We start from the raw sequence: 23,612 nt of genomic DNA, 5'->3' as shown, positions 1-23,612 counted from the left end.
GGGCTATGTCATTGTATTGCAAATACCAGCAGGGTCACCCAAAATGATCCCATTTCCACAGAGCTTCCAGATGAAGGACCGACTATGAAGAAGGAATTGGCTGTCCACTCTCAGAAGATGCATCCACTGAAAACCCTAGGGATCACATGAAAACATTGCCACTGACTGACAGCCGCACGAACAGGAGCAGTGTACTATCGGAGAGAGAGAGCCAGCAGATGAGCCCCTGTGGTCAGAAGGCACCCAAAACATGACCGAGGACGAGCTGTCTTCTCCAAGGAGAGTCGGCCATAATGACATGGATGGACGAAAATCTGCAGGTATAATGCCTTCAGGACCTTCATTTGTCACCACTCCGAATGAGAAGAAACGCCTCACACATCTATTACTAATTGGAACTTGGAATGTCTAAAGTATGACTCTACTAAACTTGGAAGTAGTGAAAAATGAAATAGAACAAGCAAATAATCTAGAGATTAGTGAGCTGAAATGGACTGATATTGACCATCTTGAATGAGAAAATCATATGAGTTACTATGTTAGGGGTCACACAATCAAGAGTAATGACACCCAAAGCCCATCTGTAGACAATGGGACACCTCTTCACAGAAGGGTCACAATGAAGGGATGAGTCAATTAGGGTGATGTAAAGCACCGATGAAACACATAATAAATATTCATCTGGTTCCTCGAGGCTTCTTCACCTCTCATTATCATGACACCCTTTCACTGAAGGCTAGACCGGAGCATGTCCACAGGAACAGATAAGAGATAAGAGCTCACGAAACATGGAATCCAGGAACAGGAATGGGAGTAGCGATACCAGAAGGGTAGGGGGAAGATGGGGAGAGGAGGGGTGGGAGGGGCAACCGATCACAATGATTGACACATAACCATCCTCCCTACCTCCAGGGGGAGGAACAACAGAAACCTTGGGGGAAGGAGATAGCAGTCATTGCAATATATGAAAATAATAATAATTTATAATTTATCAAGGGGACATGAGGGTGAAGGTGGGAGGGAAAAAAGAGGAGCTGATACCAACAGCTCAATAGAAAGTAAATGTCTAGAAAATAATGTTGGCAACAGATGTACAAATACGCTTGATACAATTGATGTATGGATTATTACAAGAGCTGTAAGAGTCCCCAATAAAATGATCTTGTAATGAAAAAAGAAAAGAGTAATGATGTTATACTCGTCAAAAAGGACATTTCAAGATCTGCATTGCAGTACCATGCTGTCTGTGCTAGGATAATGTCTATCCCATACATCCAATTAATAGAAATATTATTCAAATGTATGCACCAACCCCTAAGGCTAGTGATGAAGAAATTGAGGAATTCTATCAAAATCTTCAGTCTGATATTGTTCAAACATTCAACAAGATGCATTGATATTTATTGGCTATTGGAATGCAGGTTGGAAACAGAGGAAGACATCGTTGGAAAATATGATCTTGGTGATAAAAATTACATGCTATCATGTAAGACCAATGACTTCTTTATCACAGGACTTCTCCAGACTGAAGACATAGAAATCAAATCAACTACATCTGTGGGAAGAAACGATGGAGAATTCAATATTATCAGCTAAAACCAAGCCAAGGGCTATCTGTGGGATGGATCATACATTGCTTATATGTAAGTTTGGGTTGAAGCTGAAGAAAAGTAAAATAAACCCATAAGAGTCAATCCCACCGAATTTTGAGAACATTTCAATAACAGATTTGATGCATTAAACACTAAAGACAGAAAACCTGATAAGCTGCGGGAGGATATCATACATGAAGAAATCAAAAGGTCATTAAAAAGACAGGAAAGAAAGAAAAGATCGAAATGAATGTCAGAAAAGACCGTGAAACTTGCTCTTAATCAGAGGTAAATGGAAGAAATGATGTAGTCGAAGAGCGACACAGACATTTCAAAGGGAAGATCCAGAAGACAAAGTCAAATATTATAAAGAAATGTGCAAAAACCTAGACCCAGAAAACCAAAAAGGAGGAGCATGCTCAGGAACCCAAGAAAAATTTGAACCTCAAGTTGCAACATTCAAAGATTCGATAGGCAAGATATTGAACGATGCAGGAAGCATCAACAGAAGGTGGAAAGCATACACACAATCACTGTACCACGAAGAATGAGTTGACATTTAACCATTTCAAGAGGTAGCATATGAGCAAGAACAAACTGAACTGAAATAATTTGGAGCTTCACTGAAAGAATTAGCCAAAAACAGGGCTCCAGGTATTGATGGGATAGAAACGGAAATGTTTCAACAAGCTGATGCAGCAGCATTCACTTGTCTATGCCAAGAAAGTTGGAGGACAGTTATACGGCCAACTGATGGGAACAGATCCATTTTTTGGAACTCATTCCAAAGAAAGGTTACCCAACAGAATGCCTAAATGATAGAACTATATTACTGATAGATCTTATACAAGTAAAATGTTGTTGAAAATCATCCAACAGCAGTCGTAGCAGTACACTGACAGGGTTCATGCCAGAGGTTCATGCCAGATTCAGAAGAGGATGGGGAACAAGGGATATCATTGTTGATTTCAGATGAATCTTGGCTCAAAGCAGAGCATACCAGAAAGAGGTTTACTTGTGTTTCATTGACTATCCATAGGCATTTGACTGTGTGGGTCATAATGAACTGTGGACAGCCTTCAGAAGAATGGGAATTCCAGAACACTTAATTGAGCTCACGAGTAATGTATAGATGGACTAAAAGGCAGTTGTATGAACAGATCAAGGGAATACTGTATGTTTTAATACCAGGAAGGTTTGTGTTAGGGTTGTATCCTCTCACTGTACTTATTCAGTCTGTAATCTGAGCAAATAATCAGAGAATATGGCTTATATGAAGAAGAACTCGGCATCAGGGTTGGAAGAAAGCTTATTAGCCTGTGAAATGCAGGTAACAAAATTTTGCTTGCTGAAAGTAAGGAGGACTTGAAGCACTTGCTGATGAAGATCAAGGATCAAAACTTCCAATATGGATTACAACTCATTGCAAAGAAATCTAAAATCCTCACAACTATACCAATAGGTAACATTATGATAAATGGAGAAAAAAGTTGAAGTTGTCAAGGATTTCATCTTGCTTGGATCCATAATCAATATTTATGGAAGCAGGAGTCAACAGAAAACTCGATGCATTGCATTGGATAATGTACAAGACCTCTTTAAAATGTAGAGAAGCAAGGATGTTACTTTGAGGACTGAAGTGCACCTGACACAAGCTATGGTATTTCCAATTGCCTCATATGAATGTGAAAGTTTGACATTGAATCAGGAAGATGGAAGAAAGAAAGAAAAATCGATGCCTTTGAACTGTGGTGGCAGCGAAGAATATTGACAGTACCATGGACTGCCAAAAGAGCCAACAGATGTGTCTTGGAAGAAGTACAGCCAGAATGCTGTACTAAGGGCAGATGGTGAGACTTTGTTTCATGTACTTCGGACATGTTTTCAGGAGAGACCAGTCCCAGAAGATGGATATCATGCTTCATAGAAGGGCAGTGAAAAGGAGAGGTCTCTTGACAAGATGGATGGACACAGAGGCTACAACACTGAGTTGAAACACAAGAACAGTTGTGTGGATGGTCCAGGACCAGGGGGTGTTTCTTTTGCACATGGGGTTGCTATGCATCGGGATGGACTGGATGGCGCCCACCAACAGCAGCCATGACAACAACCATGACATCCATGTGGTTTTCATTTTCACCACAAGGAATAGTTCATTTTATCCATCTTATTGCTCATTAAACACTTAACGAAATGGATTGTTCAAGGATTTCTGTCCTTTTTCTTGAGCAACTTGCAAACCACAAGTGAGCAGCTTGCCCCAAATAAGTACATGCGTTGTTACTTTTACTGTTTTCTCTCTTTGATCCCAAACCCAACCCACTACTTTGATGCAGATGGTGCGACTCTGCAGGATGGGTAGAACTTCCCCATGGAGTTTCTAAGGTTGTAATCTTTAGGGAAGGGAGCCCTGGTGCTATGTGTGCAAGTGTGTTAGGTATGATAGAGGCACAAGGTCGGAGGCACAAATCCACTAGCCACCCTGAGGGAGAAATATGAGGTTTATAGTCTTGTAAATCCTAAATAGGGTCACTATGGATCAGACTCAACTTGATGGTAGTGGGCTTGGTTTACTTTTAATCGTTACAGACACAGATTGACACACCTTCTCTCATGGAGCCCCTGCTGGGTTTAAACGAGCGAGCGACCTTATGTTTAGTAGCTGAGTGCATAACCATTGCTAGGGAAGCAGAACTCTCCACCATGAGGAAAGATGAAAACTTGTGGGGAAGAAAAAGAAGCAGTTTGGCTTCATCCTTCCTAGCTGAGAGCTTTCCAATGCAAGCATGATAAGAAAGCATCCATTTTCCACAGTCACAAGTTTGGGTTGCCTTGTCAGTTCTCTGGAATCACCTTGTGTGTATCAGAAACTTGTTCTAGGTCAGGAGACAGGAGAGGGAATTTCTGCAAGAGTCTTCTCTGGCTGTTGCTTTTGTCTTTAGTAAAGAGTATTGAAGAGTAAAATGGAAAACTTACTCCAGGAAAAAAATTAGCCTATTCAAAAGAGGAGAGGTGGCATTCAAATTATTAACAAATAAAAAAATCCAATTCATAAGCTCCTTCATGCAGACATGAATTGGAAAGAACGGGGGCTGGGGGGTTTGGGGGGTGCTATCTGGAGATTAAATGAGTACAGTACAGAGGACATGCCAGAGGAGAAACCATAAACCCGGCAAAACGTCTGAGCAGCTCAGAAAGTCAGCCTTCAACTGCAAGGAGGGCATGGATCCATTTTCAGAGTGCGATGAGCTGATAAGCTCATGTTGGAGCTCATGTCAGTTTCCTTGGAAGAGTGGAAACTAATGCTCCGAGTTTCCTTCCTAGCTGATATGGCCAAACACTTTCTACAGCAGGGCCAAGGCACCGAGAGCCTATGCAATAAATATTAACTATCTCTCAGGATTGGATAGGTCTGAAAAAGGAAATACTTAAGAAGCACTGACTTCATGATCAGGCTTTAAATCATTGTAGCACTTTATGCTGCTTGATCTTCGTCATGTGACTTCTCTCTAGATTGTAATTTTCTCATCTGTAAAATGGGGTTAATAATGTTACCTCCTTTACCAATGTGTTATGGAAATTAAGTGAGATAAAGCGTTTAGTATAGTGTCTGGTAACCAATAAATATTCAACAAATGGTAGCTAATAATAATAACTATAATACAGGATTACCTTCCATCATGGATTCTACGTAATGAATATTGTTGAGGTTTGGGGCACTGATTTATTAAATAAAAAGATGAGCATCTATTGTGTACCAGGTAATGTGCTAAGTGTAGGGGAGATTTGGGCATAAGATAGGACTTCTTGGAGCCCAAACGCTGGGGCAATGAAGAACAGGAAAGACAAAACTGGATTGCCAACTTCGAAAGTAAGAGGTGAGAGAGCTGCCAAGATATTTCAGAGCTTTCTAGCATTCTCAGAGAGCACAAGTGCTTGTCCCTTGTTCATCTCTCTCTCTGGCCATAGAAAGTCTTTTCTTACCACAGCTGCCCGTTCTTCAGTTTCATCTGCAGCTCATCCCTGCCCCAGATCCCTGCACCAACATTGATCCAAGAGAGGAGATAATTGGCTGCGGCCCTTATAGCAGGAGGCTGAACTTCATGTTGCCTTGTTGCTTGTCTTACGGGAGGACAATGCCCCAGTTTTGATAACTGGGATCCAACCACATTCTAAACCCTAGTTCCCTTTATGTGCCCTTATTTTTAGAAATGAGCCTTTGTACCTGTTCCCAAGAGCCTGTTCCAAAAATTTGTTTAGTGACCCTGCTACTCTCTTAGGGTTAGAGAGGTGTACCTTATTCTTGCTGCCTTTTAACACTTTCCCCGAGCCCTAGTGCAATGGATAACTTACAGGTTTGCTACTTACCAATTGCAACTTTTTGGTATCTCCATCTCTTTGAGTCCTCTGTGTTGCCCCTACCTGTTTGTTGTCTGGATAGGAACCTGTCATTGCTGGTAATTCTTATCTGGAAGAACTAAACCTCTGCTGCCACTTGGGTCAGTTCTTTATTGACTGCTTCACCCAATGGGAAGTTCATGGGTTTTGTCCTGCTTATCTCTATGTGCTTTATTGGGCAGCCCAAGCCCCAACATTCCCTATCAGAGGCCCAAACCTTCTAAAGCAAAATCACTGAGCAGCTCTGAAGATATCAGTGTGCCCTTTATAAGCTCTAATCCTCAGTATTAATTCTTTTGCACTTAGCCCATGGCCAAGCTCTTGGCAGAACCATATGGTTGTTATTGAACTTCTATGTGCCAAACTCTGGAATATCAAAATGAGTCATATATTTTATCTGTCCTCAAGGAGTTCACAGTCTAGTAGGCAGCCAAATTTATAAATTGATCATTACAATACATGGTCAAAAGTATTATAATGAAGTAAAACATACTAAACGGAAGCAAAAAGCAGGAATACCTTAGGTTGAAAATGTGGAGGTAGGCTTCTTGAAAGAGGGGACACCTCTGAGTTCTATAGGATTGGCAAGTGACAACTGGTTAAAGAGAAGCAAAGGCACTTCCAAGTTGTATGCCCTAAGTGGGCGCCCTGCACTCTCGGGACCAGCACAGACTTTGCTATACAGCAAGAACAGCACATAGTTTGCTGTAGTGTGAGGGGGAAAGAGTACAAGACAAAGCGAGAGAAGTAGGTTGCCACTGGATTATGGTGTCAGGGAACTTGTATCTTACCCTGATTTTTAAAGTGGGGAATAAAAGTAATAGGGAGATCTGGTTTTGTTGGGGGTAATAGTAGAGGCAGAGAAAAGTTAAATGACTGACAAGGGATAAATGGTAAGACCCTTAGAGGTGATTTTAGTGTGGGGAAGTGTGTTTGAATTTGAGAGATTCAGAAATAGAACTGATAGGATTAGATATGAGGGCAGCAATAAGGTAAGATACCCAGATTCTTGGCTTAGGTGACTAGGTGGGTGGTGATTCTGCTGTCTGGGACAGGGACCACAGAAGGGACACATTTTCAATAGCAGACTGTGCTTGATGTTGCCAAATACACCCTCCCCCCCACCCCCACCAATTCTACTTTCCTTTTAGTAAGATAATCCTGCTCTCTGGATGATGCTATTGTCAACCTACCTTTATAGAAGTAAACTGCAGAAGAAAAAGAGTGTCTTACAGACCCTAGGAAAATGGTACAGTTAAACAAATATTGTACTAAAAAATTAAGCCCTCTATCATCTTTGTTAATTAGAAAACAGAGGTGAATGAAAACAGGATTTAAAGAAAACTTACTCCGTACACAAGTTCCCCAACCATGCCATTCCATATTTTAGTCTCAGGATCCCTTGCGCCATATTTTCCATCGCCAACAATGGACAGTTTATATTTAATCCTTACATGCTTGGCGATTTCATAGGCTAAGTCTACACAGTAGCCTTCATAGCGTTCATTTCCTTCCAGTTGTTCATGGTTCTTCTTGTACATCACATAAGGTGATTCCTTTGGGATCAGAAAGAAGAGAAAAAGTATTATTCCTACATAGTTTTCTAGGAGATGATAAATGTAACAGCAAAGGTTTTTTTTGTTTGTGGGTTGGGTTTTTTTTTTTCTTTTTTCTTTTTTGCCTATAGCTAGTGAGGTTTGGGGTATAGCAGGAATCTTTAAAGCGTTTACTTAACAAGTAGCAGAGCCTCCATTCATTGAACCACATATTCTTGGCAGTCCTTGAACTGATGATTATTGAAGTAGAGAAGGATGTATATACGTTTGAAGGTTTGACAGAAGAACCCGTCTTCCCCTGTGAAGTCTTTGATTAGGTCAAATTGGGCAGAGGCCTTCTGTTTGGTTACATGGCGGTGAACTGCCTTCGGTTTCCTTGGAATCTACCACCTAGGAACCACAACCGCACCACAGAGCCCTAGGGAAGCCCTGTGCTTTTTGTGAGGTCCGGTTTGTGATTTACTCATTGTTACATCCCCAGGGCCTGATACAGTGCCTACAGCCACTTGAGTATTTGATATATGTGTTCACAGGAAAGAAACTTTTAATCACAATTTCAGACCTAATGGCATATTTGTTTTAACTCTGGTTTATTATTAAACTTGGTTTAGTTGTGGTCTATTTGACAACACGGAGTAAAATGAGAACCAGTTTTTAGGGAGGGAGCACTAGAACTGATTGTGAAGGTGTATATACAACGCTTTCCAAAAGTGACTAAGTTCGGGAAATGTACGATATGTGAATTTTATATCAATAGAACTATTAAAAACCAACCAACCAACCTGATTTTTGATAAAACATTAAAAGACACCAGATAAGAATAATATTTCAGGGGGCAGAGGACAGGGCAAAAAAAAAAGAGAGAGAGTAATATTTCACATTTAAATAGTGCTTTTCATTTTACAGAAACGCTTCTTTGCATGGTGAATTGTACCTTGTGACAACAAATGGTTTTATAAGTAAAAACGAAACCAACCAAACATTGTTGTCTAATTGCTTTCCGCTCATGGCGACCCAAGGTGACAAAGTAGAACTGCTCTGTAATGTTTATAGAAGCAAATTGCCAGGCCTTTGTTCCACAGTGCAACTGGGTGGGTTCAAACTGCCAACCTTTAAGTTAGCAGCTAATCGGAAATCTCTTGTGCCACCCAGGGACCTATGACAAATAAGTCCAAACCAAAAAAAACCAAACCAATTACTATTGAGTCAACTCTGAATCTAGAGACCCTATACAGAGTCTCCTAAGCTGGATATATACTTTAGCAGCAAATAGCCTCATTTTTCTCCCAAAGAGTGGCTGGTGGATTTGAACCACTGACTTCATGGTTACCTTGAAGCAACAACAGGGCACCTATGATATAGGTGTAAAAATAATCTCCTACCTATGTACTGCCTATGTACCCATTGTACTGCAAACCACAATGTCAGCAGTTTGAAACCACTAGCCATTCCTCTTGAGAAAGATGTGATTTCCCACCCCCATGGACAGTCTTGGGGACCTTCAGCATCTTGGAGACCTTCAGCAGCAGTTCTGGTCTGTCCTAAAGGGTCGCTCTGAGTCAGAATTGGCTCGATGGCAGTGAGTTTGGCCTTTTATCATATAGGTAGGAGATTTTTATACCTATTCCATAAATATTTTAAAAGCCAACAACTTGAGGCTCAGAGATGTGACTTGTGCAGTTACATATGTTAGCAATACACTTAATATCAGAGTCCGAATCTTCTCTTGGTTGAAAGTCCTGGTGGTGCTGCAGGGGAAGCTATGGGCTTATATCTTCAAGGTTGGAGGTCCAAACCCATTAGCTGTTCCAAGGGAGAAAAATGATGCCATTTTTTCCTGTGAAGATTTAAAAAGCTGCAGAAACAGTTAAGGCTGGCCATTCAAACCTACCAGCCACTCAATAGGAGAAAGATGTGGCAGCTTACTTGAAGATTAATTACCTCCTTGGAAACCAAGCCCTTTGGAACAGTTTTTCTCTGTCCTATAGCGTCACCGTGAGTTGGAATTGACTCTCTGGCAATGGGTTTTGGTTTAATCTACAATTTCTACTATACAATGCTGCCTCTTCCAAAATAAAGAATGATATTTTGGGTTCATATGAATCATTTGTTCTATGGAGGGTAAAGTGGAGAACTAGGTGTCCACAAGATAGATTCTACTGGAATTAGTCCAAATTTGTATTCTTATCTAATAATGACATCACGGCAAGGTACTTTGAGAACTTTCTGGACTGCCCTGCTGGAAATGTTCACTGCTTGAGTGTGAGGTCTTCCTGATGACCTGAAATATGCTTTGGATCAAACAGCTGCCCGCCTGCTCGGCTCACACTTACCAGAATAGTTGTCACTACAATGGTGCGGTTCTCTGAGGAGGCGCTGTCATTGCTGACTTGCTGATCAGAGAAAGGCACAAACCTTTCATACTCATTCCAGTAGCCAGCCTAGAGAAAGCAGACATTTGACCTGGTTGCCTATTTTTCACTCAAAACAAAACAACCCTCCCCCCCACCAAATTGGCATGAAATGCAGCTGCTGTTGTAGAATGAGACCATAAGAATATATTTTTAGTAGCTTGAGGTTTATAAGGATGGATGCCCTGGCTCCCTCTGGCTTGTCACCCCTACCCAGACCCTAGTACACTGCGGTGCTTGTTCCTTCATGCTGGGGATTCGCAGCCAAATCTCACCCCTGTTGACATTTGGTAAAATCCTATCTGTAGGCTACTCGGACTTTTAAAAACTCTCCTGTAACAAAAACAAGCAGACAAAAAACCCAATAGAAAGTAAATGTTTAGAAAATAAATGATGGCAACATATGCTCAAATATCCTTGATAACAATTGACATGTAGATTGCTATAAGAGCTCTAAGAGCTCCAAATAAAATGGTCTTTTTAAAAAAACAAAACCAAAAATCTTCGCTTTGAACTATCATGGAGCTGGGAGCGAGTGTAAAATCAGTGAGTATCATGTAAGAATGACCCAAGATTTTTTACCTTCTGTGAGACTTTAGGAACTGGCTAGTTAATTCTTACTCCGTGCCTAACTCAATAGATAAGAAGCAAAGTAGTCCTTGTAATAAGATTCACCAGCACAGAAAGATATTTTGACTACAGTCCTTTCAATACAGTTAAGTAAGTGTAAAGATACCTACTTTCCAATTCTTTCACTAAAACCATATGTACCTCAGCAGCTTCTGTTTAAATAACAATATGCTGCAACATTTGTGAATCATTCCCCTTATTGTAGGAAGTTGTTAACTACTCCGGAGCCTTCCACTTTGATAGCACCAGCCTCAAAAGAAAATATAATCCTTTAAACAATGTGTAGCTGGAACACTTGGATCACAAAACAACGTCGTGCCTCCTAGCTGTGGTCTTCACGGAATGCACGGACACCAGTGATGGGTGGGGATTTGCTTCCCATGTGCTACCTAGCACTTCCTCTCTGGCAACTGAGGGCAGACTTTTTCTTGGATGATTATAGTTACTTACTTTGCGAGAGCCAGTGACTTTCATTTCATACACATCAATGGTATAATTTGTCCTCCGTCCGTAGGTGTCAAATTGGATATTTCCAGTCATTCCTTGTACTTGCACCTGGCAGAAAGGGAGAAGGCAGAATTTAAGAATAGCATGGCATGATTGCCTTCTAGGTCTCTAGGATGAGGACTCCTGACCCATCTTGGAATTGTGGGGAGTTTTGAACTTGAGTCATTGAGCGCTATCTACAGAACAAGTCTGTGAAGATTTTCATTTCCATCGCAGAGTTTTCTCGGTACATAGTTTAGTGATGAAGCTTTGAGTGGGGGTGATAGGCAGTTCTCTATGTTCCCATGAGTGCCTTGTGCCCACTTTGTGAAGGCCTAAAATGTCAATCATTAGTCCCTTTTCCAGGTTATTCCTTTAAGTAGGGCAAGGAAGTCTTCTACCCTGTGAACTGCTTTGGTGCTGGGGTGGTGTTTTATTTCAGTAGTCCAAATATATGAACATGGTGTTGTTCTAGTAACATGGGCTGTGGAGCTCCTGGGTTCATATCTAAGTTCCATCATGTTCCTTAATGTTTTTGTACCTCAGTGTCCTAATCTGTAAAATTACTATAGTACAGATCCCTGCGAAATGTTGGGACGGTTACAATATGTTTAGAAGAGTATCTGCTATGTAATAAATGGTGCTTATAACTCTAATAATATTAATTATTAATCAAGATGAATTTAGTTCTGTTTTGTTTTTGAGAGAGTTACACATTTGCTAGATACTATAGTAACAAGCATGAGCCCCCCACCCCCTTTTTGCCAATATAGAAACAAGTAGCAGAGAGGCAGGCTAGGGAGGGATAAATTGTAGAAGGATGAAATTTGTTAAGTGTAAGGGTTGTGTAGTGGGTACTTGGGCTGTGCAACATGATTGGCAGTTCGAACCACTAGCAACTCTGCAGGAGAAAAACTGGACTTTCTACTCCAGTAAACAGTAACAGTGTCAGAAACTCACAGGGGGTCACTATGAGTCAGCATGCTTCTTTTGCAGTGAGTTTGTTTTTGGGGGGAGTTTAAGGGATTAGGAGTATGGAACATTAGATAAGAAAGATGGATGCACTGAAAGACTTTGGACACTTTTTTGGGATACCAAATGCAGACCTCATGGATACCACAATTTTTCCTGGGTCTATACATTGTGTTTTCTTTGTAATCTCTCATGTACCCTAATAATTTTAGCTCTTATGTACATGAATGGTATTGCTAGAAAAATGGAATAAACGTTGCCTGTGTACTGAAATGAGCCAAGCACCACCTAACCATACTTTGTTGCTATTGGATGACTGTTATTAATAAACAGCATTTCTCTTAAAAAAAAACTTGCTGAGTGGAGCGATTTCTTTACTTACTGCACAGTGCAAGGGCATTTGATGAACGGACCTCTATAAATACAAGTCATTATTATTACCCATTTGTGTTGCTCAACTGGTGAATAAGGGTTAAGGACTTCACTTTAAACAAGCAAACAAACAAAATCCTGGCCTATGGGAACATGATTTATAAACTAGACAACAGTCTACGTATGTCCAAGAGATCCCAGAGCCCATGATTAGAATTTTTGGTATTCAGAAGCTGATTTGGGCTCCCATTCAGAGAAGTCTTTTTTTTTTCCCTCCTAATTCCCCAACTGTTTAAATTGTGATTTGAGAGGAAGTTTACAAACCAAAATGGCTTTCCATTCAAAAAATGTATACATCTTTTGATTGGTAACATTGATTGCAATCCTTATTAATGTAACAGGACTCTACTCCTTTCCTGTGTTTATCATTTCTGTTCATTCCATCCGATTCTTGATGTCTGTTGAGCTTTATCCCTGGGCACATGCTATCCATTTGTCTCATGTGGTTGGTTGTTCTAGGGCAGTGGTTCTCAACTTTCCTAATGCCGCGGCCCTTTCATACAGTTCCTCATGCTGTGGTGAATAACCCCCAACCATAACATTGTTTTTGTTGCTACTTCATCACTGTCAGTTTGCTACTGTTATGAATCTGGCGACCCCTGTGAAAGGGTCGTTCAACTCGCAAAGTGGTTGCGACCCACAGGTTGAGAACCGCTGTTCTAGGTAGTGCATACCTCCCTGGTGTTATTTTCACCCGTCTGCTGTTTGGCTGAAAGTTGTGCCATTGGAGTGGGCTTGGTTCCAGGCTTAAAGCGCAACTAAAGGCTCTAGTGTTGGGGGTTCCATCAGTCTCTATCAGAGCAGTAAGCCTAATTTTTACAGTTTACACTTTGAGTTATTTTTTGGTCCCATTCTGTCCCCTCTAAGACTTCCTATTGTGATCTCTTTCAGAGTGTTCAGCAGTAGAAGCCAGGCACCATCTAGTTCTGCTCCCAGGATGGGGGAAGTTGGGGTTCACACGGCCCATTAGTCCAATTGTTTCCCTGCATCTTTTATTTTCTTCGCTCTTCTTGTCCACAGACGGGGAGAGACTAATAGTTGCATCTTAGAGAGCCACTCAGGTTTTTAAGATCCTAGTTCTACATCACCAAAGTAAGATGTAGAACATTGTGTTATGAAGTATCTTTATGCCAACTGACCTGGATGTCCCGCTGTAGTACAGTCCTGGGCCCCAAAGCCCAGTGTTTCATTCTCTGAAGGTATTTGGTTATGGTTAATACATTTTCATAACTCTGCCCCCTATATGCTCTCCTATATTCAGGAATATAGTGGTAGCACATATAAATACATATGTAGATATATCCTCTGTCAAACCTATATAGAAGGGGCCTTCAAAAAGTTTGCAAGATAAAATTTCCCCCCAATTTTTCCTATTTGCCTTCTCTCTCCTGTTCAGCATGCAAGCATAACTATGTAGATTATTATTATTATGGTGATGGCAGGACTGTGCCTAAAATAGTATTTGTCTTTGTGCCTTTGACTCTTGTGCTGTTCCCCATGTCTTATGCATCCTTTTGTTCTGTCTTCCCCTTTGTTGTATATTGCCTTTCCCGTCACACAAGTTAATATGTGTCTACCCTTTAGTTAGTGATTTGAGAGATTTCTTTTTGATGACGTGGTTTGGTAGTGAATGACAGTGTTAGTTTTGATTTAACTATTTAACTCCTCTACAAAATTTAGATTATCTTGACGTGAGAGCCAGTCTTCTTCTGGGTTCTCAGCAACTAATACAGGGCCTGGGATAGAGCACGTGTTCAATAACGAGCAGACAAATTGCATCGACTTAGAATCTGTAGGGTTTTTCAGAAGCAGGTTTTTGCACAGTTTGCAGATGATGGGGAGAATGCTCACCTAATTAGGGACTGACTTTCAGACCTTCAAAAACATTTTCAAAAACATTAATTAGAATTTAAATGTTAGCTCATCTCATCTCATTTCCTCTTTGTATACTTACCATGGAGCCTGATACATTGTTATAGGTGTTTAGTCCATATTTATTGAACGGATGGTGTGCTTATCTATTCATTAAAACAGGTCCCTTATGAGCTCTATCAGACACTTCTTTGAAGAAAGACAAGGTTTTATTGAGCAACAACTAGGCGCTCATCACAATGGGGGAGTTTTTACATCACGCAATCTCATTTTTGATTAATTGCAATACGATGGGATTTCTCTGAATGTAGTGAAACGCGTGTTCCTTTAGACGAGGTGCTCTTGCAGGCTCCCTCAAGAATGAAGTTTTACTGAACATTCATCACAGGGTAGCTTCTACTTTTGGAAAAGAGCAATGCTTTCCAGCCTGTCTGGAGCAAAACAAAGGGGTTGGCCTTGCTGTAGAGGAAAGGCATCTTTTTTGTTGAGTGTTGGGTTCTTAGGGCCTCAGGAGCCTGTGTGTACTCTCCAGTGCCTGTGTGCAGTCATTTGCCTGGCTCACAGCCTGGGCTGTAGCAGAGAGTAAGACATGTAGAAACTTTTCTGTGCTATAGCAGGGATCGACTTCTTCCTAGCCATAGTATGTTTCTGTCCTCCGTTCTAGATGCCCATCTTCAATCTGAGGAAGGTGTGTGTGTGTGTGTGTGTGTGTGTGTGTCTGTGTGTGTGTGTGTGTGTGTGTGTGAAGAATGGGAGTCAGGGGGAACCTATCACAACCATCGATGTATAGCCCCTTCTGGCTCCCCAAGGGGGAACAACAACAGAATCGTGGGTGATGGGAGACAGTGTTTGGTGTAAGATATGAAAATAATAATGATTTATAATTTAAAAAGGGTTCATGAGGGAAGGAGGGTGGGGGAAGGAGGGGGAAAAAGAGGAGCTAATACCAAGGGCTCAAACATAAAGAAAATGCTTAGAAAATGATGAAAGCAACATATGTACCCATGTGCTTGATACAATTGATGTATGAATTGTTATAAGAGCTGTAAGAGCCCCCAATAAAATGAATAAACAAAATTTTAAAAAAAGAATGGGGAGTCCGTCCGAGGTATTGGCTCTTGCCCCTTAAGTCTTTGTTGGTGAAAACTACTTCTGATTCATCTCTGAGAGTTTTATATTTCACTCATCATTGTGCTTCACCTGACAATACCAATCTTGTAACTACTATGAAGGTTGGATTTAATTAACTGCTCTTCAGACTCATGCAGTGCTACCTCCATAAAATGACACTTAGGGCATTTGTTAGGTAACTGACATAATGACATAAAAATCTGCATGATGGGAGAATGAGCCATTTCTCTTTCTTGGAGAGAGATGCAGGGGTTACTAACCCCTTTTGATTGAATACTTCCAACTTGGCAAATTTAAGGCAGCAGCAAGAGAGCCAACTGCACAAATTGATGTGTGCCATGAAGCTGTTATAAATTCTTGTAACTGGGTTGTGCACAGAATTATCTTATCACCTATATCTTTGTTTATTTTACTTAAACACTACACATATCAAGATAATTAAATAAATAGAAATAAGAGATTCTCATACTCTCCAAGGCTCATTTTAATGTGTACACGATTGTGTGGCATAAAGCAAAAAATTCACAAAGAGCTCTTGTTTGGAAAGCTGTAATGAATGGGTGATGCTTCTCCAAGTATAAATAATGGAATCTGTTCAAAGGACACTGCTTGAAGCCTGAGATGATCTCTTTTTCAGTAAATACTAAAAATAAGTGACCTAATTGATTGCTTGTACCTTTCTTTAGGTGTTTTCTTTGGAGCATTTGGGGGGAAAGCCTCTTAAATAGGCCTAGAAATGTATCGTGCATTGCACCATCTACGCTTATGTACATTTTCTCTATGACAGCAGACTCAGTTCCATGGTCGATGCAGGTTAATATTTTGTCTCATGAGCCTGAAGATGCTGTTGTACTCATGAAAGGTTAATAGACAGCCCTGGAACTATTCATAGGATTTTCTTTTGTTTGTTTGTTTTGGTTTTGGTTTTCCATGTCTATCTAGACAAGACAGGCAGGATAAACAATCCCGAGGGGAAAAACAATGGGACCAACGGTTCTGGGGTGACATGGGAGAGGGGGGAGCAGGGGAAAGTTAGGGGGGAGCCAACAAACCCAGGCACAAGGGAACAACAAGTGATCTAAAAATCAGTGATGAGAAGGGTGTACGATGCCTGGTGGGGCTTGATTAAGTGCAATGTAGCTGAGAGGAATTACTGGGAGCTTAATGAAAATTGAACATGATAGTGGGACAGAAGGAAAGTAAAAGGAAATAGGGGAAAGAACTAGGAGGCAAAGGACATTTATTGAGGTATAAATACAGGCATGCACATAGTTCTATGTAAATATATGTTAAATAATAAGGTAACAGATGGGCATTGGGCATAGTCAAGTCCTCCCTCAATGCAAGAACACTTTGTTCTAATAACCTGGCATTCTGTGATGCTCACCTTCCTGACATGATCACTGAAGACAAAATGGGGTCATAAGCAAATGTGGTGAAGAAAGTTGTTGGTGCCTGGCTATCAAAAGATATAGCATCTGGGGGTCTTAAAGGCTTGAATATAAACAAGCACCCATCTAGTAGGGAAACAACAAAGCCTACATGGAAGAAGCACACCAGTCTGTGTGCTCATGAAGTGTCTATGGGATCAGGTATCAGGGATCAGAAAACAGAACAAACAATCATATAGATGCGAACGAGGTGGTGTGTGTGTGTGTGTGTGTGTGTGTGTGTGTGTGTGTGTAGTAGAGACCCAAAGCCCATCTGTAGGCAATTGGACATCCCCTCACAGAAGGGTCACAAGGAAGGTTGGTGCAGTAGAGCACCAACGAAACATATGACATTCCTTTAGTTCTTTAATGCTTCCTTCCCTCCCCTCACTATCTTGACCCCAAATCTACCTCACAAATCCGGCTAGACCAGAGCATGTACACTGGTACAGATAAGAGCCGGAATCCAGGACAGAGAAACCCCCCAGGACCAATAATGGGAGTAGTGATACCATGAGGGTAGGGGGAAGGTGGGGATGTGGGTGGGAAAGGCAGACTGATCATAATGATCAACGTATAACCGCCACCCCCCAAGGGGGGAAAACAACAGAAATGTGGTGAAGTGAGATGGTGGTTGGTGTAAGATATGAAAATAATAATAATAATAATATATAAATTATCAAGCATTCATGAGGGGAGGAAGATGGGGGAGGGAGGAAAAAAGTGAGGAGTTGATACCAAGGGCTCAAGTAGAAAGAAAATATGTTGAGAAGGATGATGGCAACATGTGTACAAATGTGCTTGACACACTGGATGCATGGATTGTTATAAGAGCTGTAAGAGCCCCCAATAAAATGATTAAAAAGAAGAAGAAAATGCTATTGTGTTTTCACAATCGAAGTTCAGCGATTACAATTTTTATTGCTAACTAATTAATTAATTAATTAAATGTAATAATTTTGTTGACATAACATTCATGTACCATAGAAGTCAATGTTTTAAATATATTTTAAAAAAATTGGAACCCCCTCATAACTTATAATAAAATAAAAATTAATAAATACATTTAAAAAGAGAGTTGGGTAGTCGTCACCACAATCAATTTTAGATCATTTCCTTTTTTCTTGTATCCATTATTGAGCTTCCCACTCCCCCACCCCCAACCTCTGCTGTCATAACCCTAAGGAGCTATTATTAATCTAGTTACTGTCTCTATAGATTTACCTATCTTCGATTTCATATAAAGAAAATCATATGTAAAACCCCTAGCAACAGCAACATAATAAAACACAAAAACCTGAATCTAAAAGAAAACAGAAAATAATAAAAACTAGAACAAGTTATAGGTGGGTCCAAACGGAAAACCAAGGGCAAGACGTTGAGTTTGAATCTACCTGTATCTGCAGTCATCTCCTTTCCAGCGCACGCTGTCTGAGGACCAGACTGTTCTCATCTCTCTGCTCAATGGTCCAAGGGAGTTCAGTGGAAGCGTCATCCATGTGAGGACTCTGAGAAGGGATTTGGGGCCTTCACTATAACCCATAGCTTTCTGCAGACCCATACGTTTGAGGGCACTGAGTTCCTTTTGCTACCTCCAATGCAGCACAGAACTACGAGCAAACACTCATTTACCTCAAATTTACCACTTTTCAAGCTTCATGGGAGAAGCTCTGGATTTCAGGTTTTCTAGATTTGGGTGGCTAATGATCTATACTCAATTCCTGTTCATTCTGATACTCTATAGACTTGGATGCGATTCTTTTTAGCATTTTCTTTCTTTAGAATTGAAATGTCATCTTTTTGTATCTTTATAAGTCTCCTTAACCCCAGTAATCCATTGTAGTCTTTACCATTTTCAGAGCTCTCTCGATATCAATTCCTTGACTCCAGGGCACAGCAGGATTTGCTAAGCAGTCACCAGCACTGCCTCTCCGGGATACATCGACTCGCTGCCTCCTCAGGTAGCGAAAGGCTTCTGCTATGACGAGTATTGCATCATGTGTCAATGCAGATGTATACTGAAAGGGATGCATGGAAAAGAGAAGATCATTACAAATGACATTCTCTCAAACTTGCCTTGTGCTTCATGACTTTGATTCAATTCTACCTCTTGTTCTATGAAGCCATTCTCCTAATTAGGTGAATTAAGAGATCTCTCTGGGCAAGCCTGACTTTGGATCATTCTGGAATGATTCCTCTTACTTCGTGTGTGCAAATGTTAAGATTATTAAGATCAAAAAGCACAAGAAAATTGCTCTCTCTTGCTCTCAATACTGTGCTTAGTATTGAGTGAGCGAATACTAAAAGGTCAGGTCTTTTATAGAGGAAGAAAAACTTGTGACATTAAAGGATGACATGTGTGGACTGGAGAAGAAACAGCATGTCCTAAAGCAAGATTGTATTACTGCCGTTTGTACTAGAAAATTTAAATCTGGTCTTTACTTAGGGGAAAATGGAAATAGCCAAGTTAGGCAGCTTGAAATTAATTTGGAGGGAAACATTAATCATTTCTGTCTGGACAAAGTTTCTGGCAAACTAGGACCCCTGGCCAGCAATAAATCAGCGTTTGTTTCCTTGGGGGGAACGAAACCAAAGTTGGTTTTCCATTGTAGAAAATTACAATTGTCATTGAGTTTTAAATCTGATAACGTTCACAATCCACAGGCAGCACTTTATGATGCTACTTCTTCCAGGCAAGAACACTTACTTTCTATTCCTGGGTATATTGATATACTTACTCTGTTAGGGTTTAAGTCAGTTGCTTAATACAAGGTGCTTAAAAAAGCTCATGGAAAATGACATTAAAAGATAATGGAATTTTTAAAACATCATTTTATTGGGGGCTTGTACAACTCTTATCACAATCCATAGATAATGGACTTTTGTAAGGAACTTTTGGAAGGCTTTTCTCACAAGGACCTTGCTTATCTGGAATTTGAAGTGCTGGGTGTCTTTTCACGAAATGACTCAATCAAGCCACTTTAAAAAGGTGGTTTCTGTTTTCCAGGAGGGGACACATAGTTGGTAGAATCCTACTGGCTTTAAAAACAACAAAACAAAGCAAAACATCCTGTGGAGGGGACTCTTTCTTTCTTTAGTATGTCCAAATACAATCGAAAAGCGAATAAGTACATGATCATCTTTACAACTATCAATGTGCTTTGCTGCTTTTCTCTCACATACTTTTCATTTCAAGAGGAAATCATCCACTATTACGTTAACAGGGGCACATGGTCTTTCATGAAGAAAGGTCTTTGTGTCTGCCCAACCTACAAGCCAAACGGTGGTCTTTTTTCCCAGCACTCTTAATGGAGTCCAAGCCATGCCAAAAGAGCTATTTAATTTTCTATTTCATTCAGCTTCTACTTACCAATTCTTGGGCATGAAGGAAAAAAAAACCCCAGAAGGCCACATTCATACAATATAAAATAAGTTAACCTTCAGGGTTTTAGTCTCCAGAGAATTTTATTTCCTAATAAAAAAGACTGTACATACAAATTTTAAAGTAGTCTTTTTGTCTCTTTGATACAGAGCAAGGGTCTAGAATGATAGTGTTAAGTAAAAGTAATCTGAAAGTTGTAACCATCTATTTAAATAGTCCATTTGCAGGGGTCCTCAAACTTTTTCAACAGGGGGCCAGTTCACTGTCCCTCAGACCCGTTGGAGGGCTGGATCATAGTTTTAAAAAAAACTATGAACAAATTCCTATGCACACTGCACATATCTTATTTTGAAGTAAAAAAAACAAACGGGGCAAAAACACCCTGGGGGCCGGAAAAATGTCCTCGGCTGGCCGCATGTGGCCCACGGGCCGTAGTTTGAAGACGCCTGGTTCATTGTGGTAAGTTATTGGAAAGATTTAATTCCGAAGTCTGAAGATTTTTTCCTCACATTCTGAGAATGGTGCATCGTAAAACGGTGAGTTCTCAATGAAGCCGCTGAAGCCGGCCTTGTCTTCCTTCTCAGTGCTCAGACTCCGCAGCTTTGAGCAAAGCATAAACTACTCTGCAGCGCCTCTCTTTTATTTTTCGCCTTGCCCCTTTTCTTGTGCCTCACTCACACAGTGCCAAGAGTCTTGTACTACCTGACGCCTTCTCAAACATTCACTGACTGAATTCTGTTTCTACCTGTGAGCTGCTGAATCAAAGATTTCCGTTAGAGACTATGTATCGATTTACCTCATAAAACAGTTGCATGACAAAGGCTTCATCAAGAAACCATGGCCATATTTATTGAAACAAACTAGGACTCTTGATCTGACCATGGGAAAAATGTTTTAAAATGGGTCTGTCCTGGAAAAATCTAACGTGTACATGCACCATAACCTCAGGACACTACTTTAGTAGTAAATCGCTAAAATGAATGAAAATGTTATATTCGCAATGGATGTACAAATGTGCTTTACACAACTGATGTATGTATGGATTGCGATAAGAGTTGTAGGAGCCCCCAATAAAATGATTTTAAAAAAAAGGAAATGTTATATTCAACTCACTCAAACAATTCTCTTTTTTCCGAACATATCAATTGTATGAAGTCAGGACCCACTTGTGTGGTGTTCTGAGGTGGCCCATAAAGGGTAGCCCTGCATCGGTGACCCAGAATGTAACACGCTTCTGGTTTTCCATCATTCTCTCTATTCTTGCCAAGGAGGTGTTGAGGATCAATATCTTGGACTGATAAGAAAGGAGTGTTGTTCCCCTCCCTGCCCCAGCTCTTTCAGTTTGAGGCGGTCTGGTTGCCTAGTGGTTATGTGTTGGGCTGCTAACTGCAAGGCCAGCAATTTGAAACCGCCCGCCCCTCTGCAGGACACAGACAAGGCCTTCGGCTCCCAGAAAGAGTTCGCCTCGGAACCCCCAGGAGCAGTTCTGCCAGGGTCGATGCTTCCAGTTTACCAGGAAGGAAGAATTAAAAGTCAGTCTCATATTGGAAAATGGGCTCTTACCGCAGTGCACTGAGGGAAGGAGTTACTTAAAAAATACATTAAGAGGATCCATTGTGTAACGCGAGTAACTTCCCCCTAATTTATCTGTTTTAATTCTCGATTTTTAAATAACAGGACTTCTATCCATAGGGGAACAAATTTGAAAAATGTGCACTTTAAGCATGGCTTTTTGCTTTTAATATTCCTAGCTTGATTTCAGGAAAATGAGCAACCTAGGTAATCTAATTATATTTAAAGATATTCTTGCAGGCAGGGAAACATTTCCATTCAATATATGTATAGGCAACACACATTCGGTATTAGAGCCTAATTCACTTGGGTGTACTGAGATTCATGGAACTTATTAACACAAAGCAATCATATAAATAATGTAAAATCTAATTTCCTGTTTCAGACTATCAATCTTCCTTATTTATACCCACTGCCCCCACCCTTTGCCCAGCTCAGGTTCTTATAATATCATAAATTGCTATGAGCAGATTACAAATGAAATTCATTTAAAAAATTAAGTTAACTTCTTCCCAAACACTGGATTGTAAAAGGCCTCACTTTCAATAGCTTAGTTATTTGGTGGTTTAGTTTCGAGAGTGCCTGTGTCCCTTGCAGTAGCATTTTTAGCATCCTGAAATCCCTTGTGAAGGAAGAGCACTGGATCACTGGCTGTAAACATAGAGAGGCTGTACTGAGATGCTTTGAGAAGTTGGCCTAAGGTTTCCACATGCCAGGGAACATTACCTTTAGTGGTGCATTCTTGGCTTCAGGGAATTCCCTCTCATCCAGCCTCACCCAGCGCTGTATGAACTGCTGAACCATCGGGTTTTCATTGTTGACAATCTGGAAGCCTGTAATGTTGGCTCCCCCATGCATGACTCTTTCCAGCAAAATATCAGTAAAACCCTGGAATGACATTAAGAGGGAATCAGGGTTGTGGGAAGCCACGCGCTCTTACTCACGGTATCTGCTGATTAGATGGAGCATTAAGGGAAAGATGAGAAGTTCCTTGCCCAAGACCCTCAGTAGCTATCCAGAAAAGCCTGGATGCAGGCCTGTTCCAAGCGCACACTCTTTTTAAAACTACAGGCCCAGCAGAGGAGCTACGGAATTGTCCGTATTAGTGCCCATGTGTTGATTTAGACTAGAAGCCACATGGATAGACATCAGTGCAAACTTCAAGAAAAAGCTTAGCTTTATTTTACTGACCTATATTCTTTCTTCATTGACTATAAAAGCAAGGCTGGAAAGTGTTTCTAAAAAGTCTGACCATGGCTAGAATTTATTTTTTAAAAACCTTTTCAACCCTCCAGATCAAACCCAGCAGATTGCTTCAAATTCTAGTGGTGAGTACTTTTAAAGTTTGTGATTTACTGAAATCCCAGAGAATACAGAGAAACAGATAAACTGGTAGCTTGATTGTACACGATGGTACAAACACCAAGGTATGTCTCACATGTGTCCACAAACAAGTCCTGAAATCTGCACAGCAGCTACTATTTTCTCTACCCCTACCCGCCACCCACTGCCTTCCGTTCTGGCTACTGTCTGGTGTCTTAGCCACCTAGGCTTAATGAAGGAGTTTCTCCAAGGTTCACACCAAAGCTATCTCCACCTGGGCACTGCCAGCTCCCCCTGGGCACTGATAGCTTCTAGAACACTTCAATCAGGGGTTGTTATGATTTCTTCTGGATATTTGTTTCCTGCTAATTGTACTTGGGTCTCCAATGGGCTAAAGCCACTACCATGTAAGCTCTTATGAAATG

At 40.7% G+C, this 23,612-nt stretch overlaps 1 protein-coding gene across 1 annotated transcript in view; it reads right to left on the bottom strand.

Moving 5' to 3' along the window:
* The window catches only part of GRIA3 (glutamate ionotropic receptor AMPA type subunit 3), a 400,526-nt gene that overhangs the window by 105,958 nt on the left and 270,956 nt on the right, over nucleotides 1–23,612 (bottom strand). The window contains exons 8-12 of the mRNA XM_004713054.2: nucleotides 22,591–22,752; nucleotides 18,761–18,928; nucleotides 11,038–11,142; nucleotides 9,880–9,987; nucleotides 7,340–7,546 (exon numbers count right to left, since the gene is read on the bottom strand). Coding sequence (XP_004713111.1) covers nucleotides 7,340–7,546; nucleotides 9,880–9,987; nucleotides 11,038–11,142; nucleotides 18,761–18,928; nucleotides 22,591–22,752 — 750 coding nt within the window. The remainder of the gene's footprint in view (nucleotides 1–7,339; nucleotides 7,547–9,879; nucleotides 9,988–11,037; nucleotides 11,143–18,760; nucleotides 18,929–22,590; nucleotides 22,753–23,612) is intronic.

Source organism: Echinops telfairi, unplaced genomic scaffold (assembly GCF_000313985.2).
Source record: "Echinops telfairi isolate 266 unplaced genomic scaffold, ASM31398v2 ScPeMD7_6080;HRSCAF=6971, whole genome shotgun sequence".
In the NCBI taxonomy this organism is placed as follows: Eukaryota; Metazoa; Chordata; class Mammalia; order Afrosoricida; family Tenrecidae; genus Echinops; species Echinops telfairi.
This window is presented reverse-complemented; position numbering and strand designations above follow the sequence as displayed.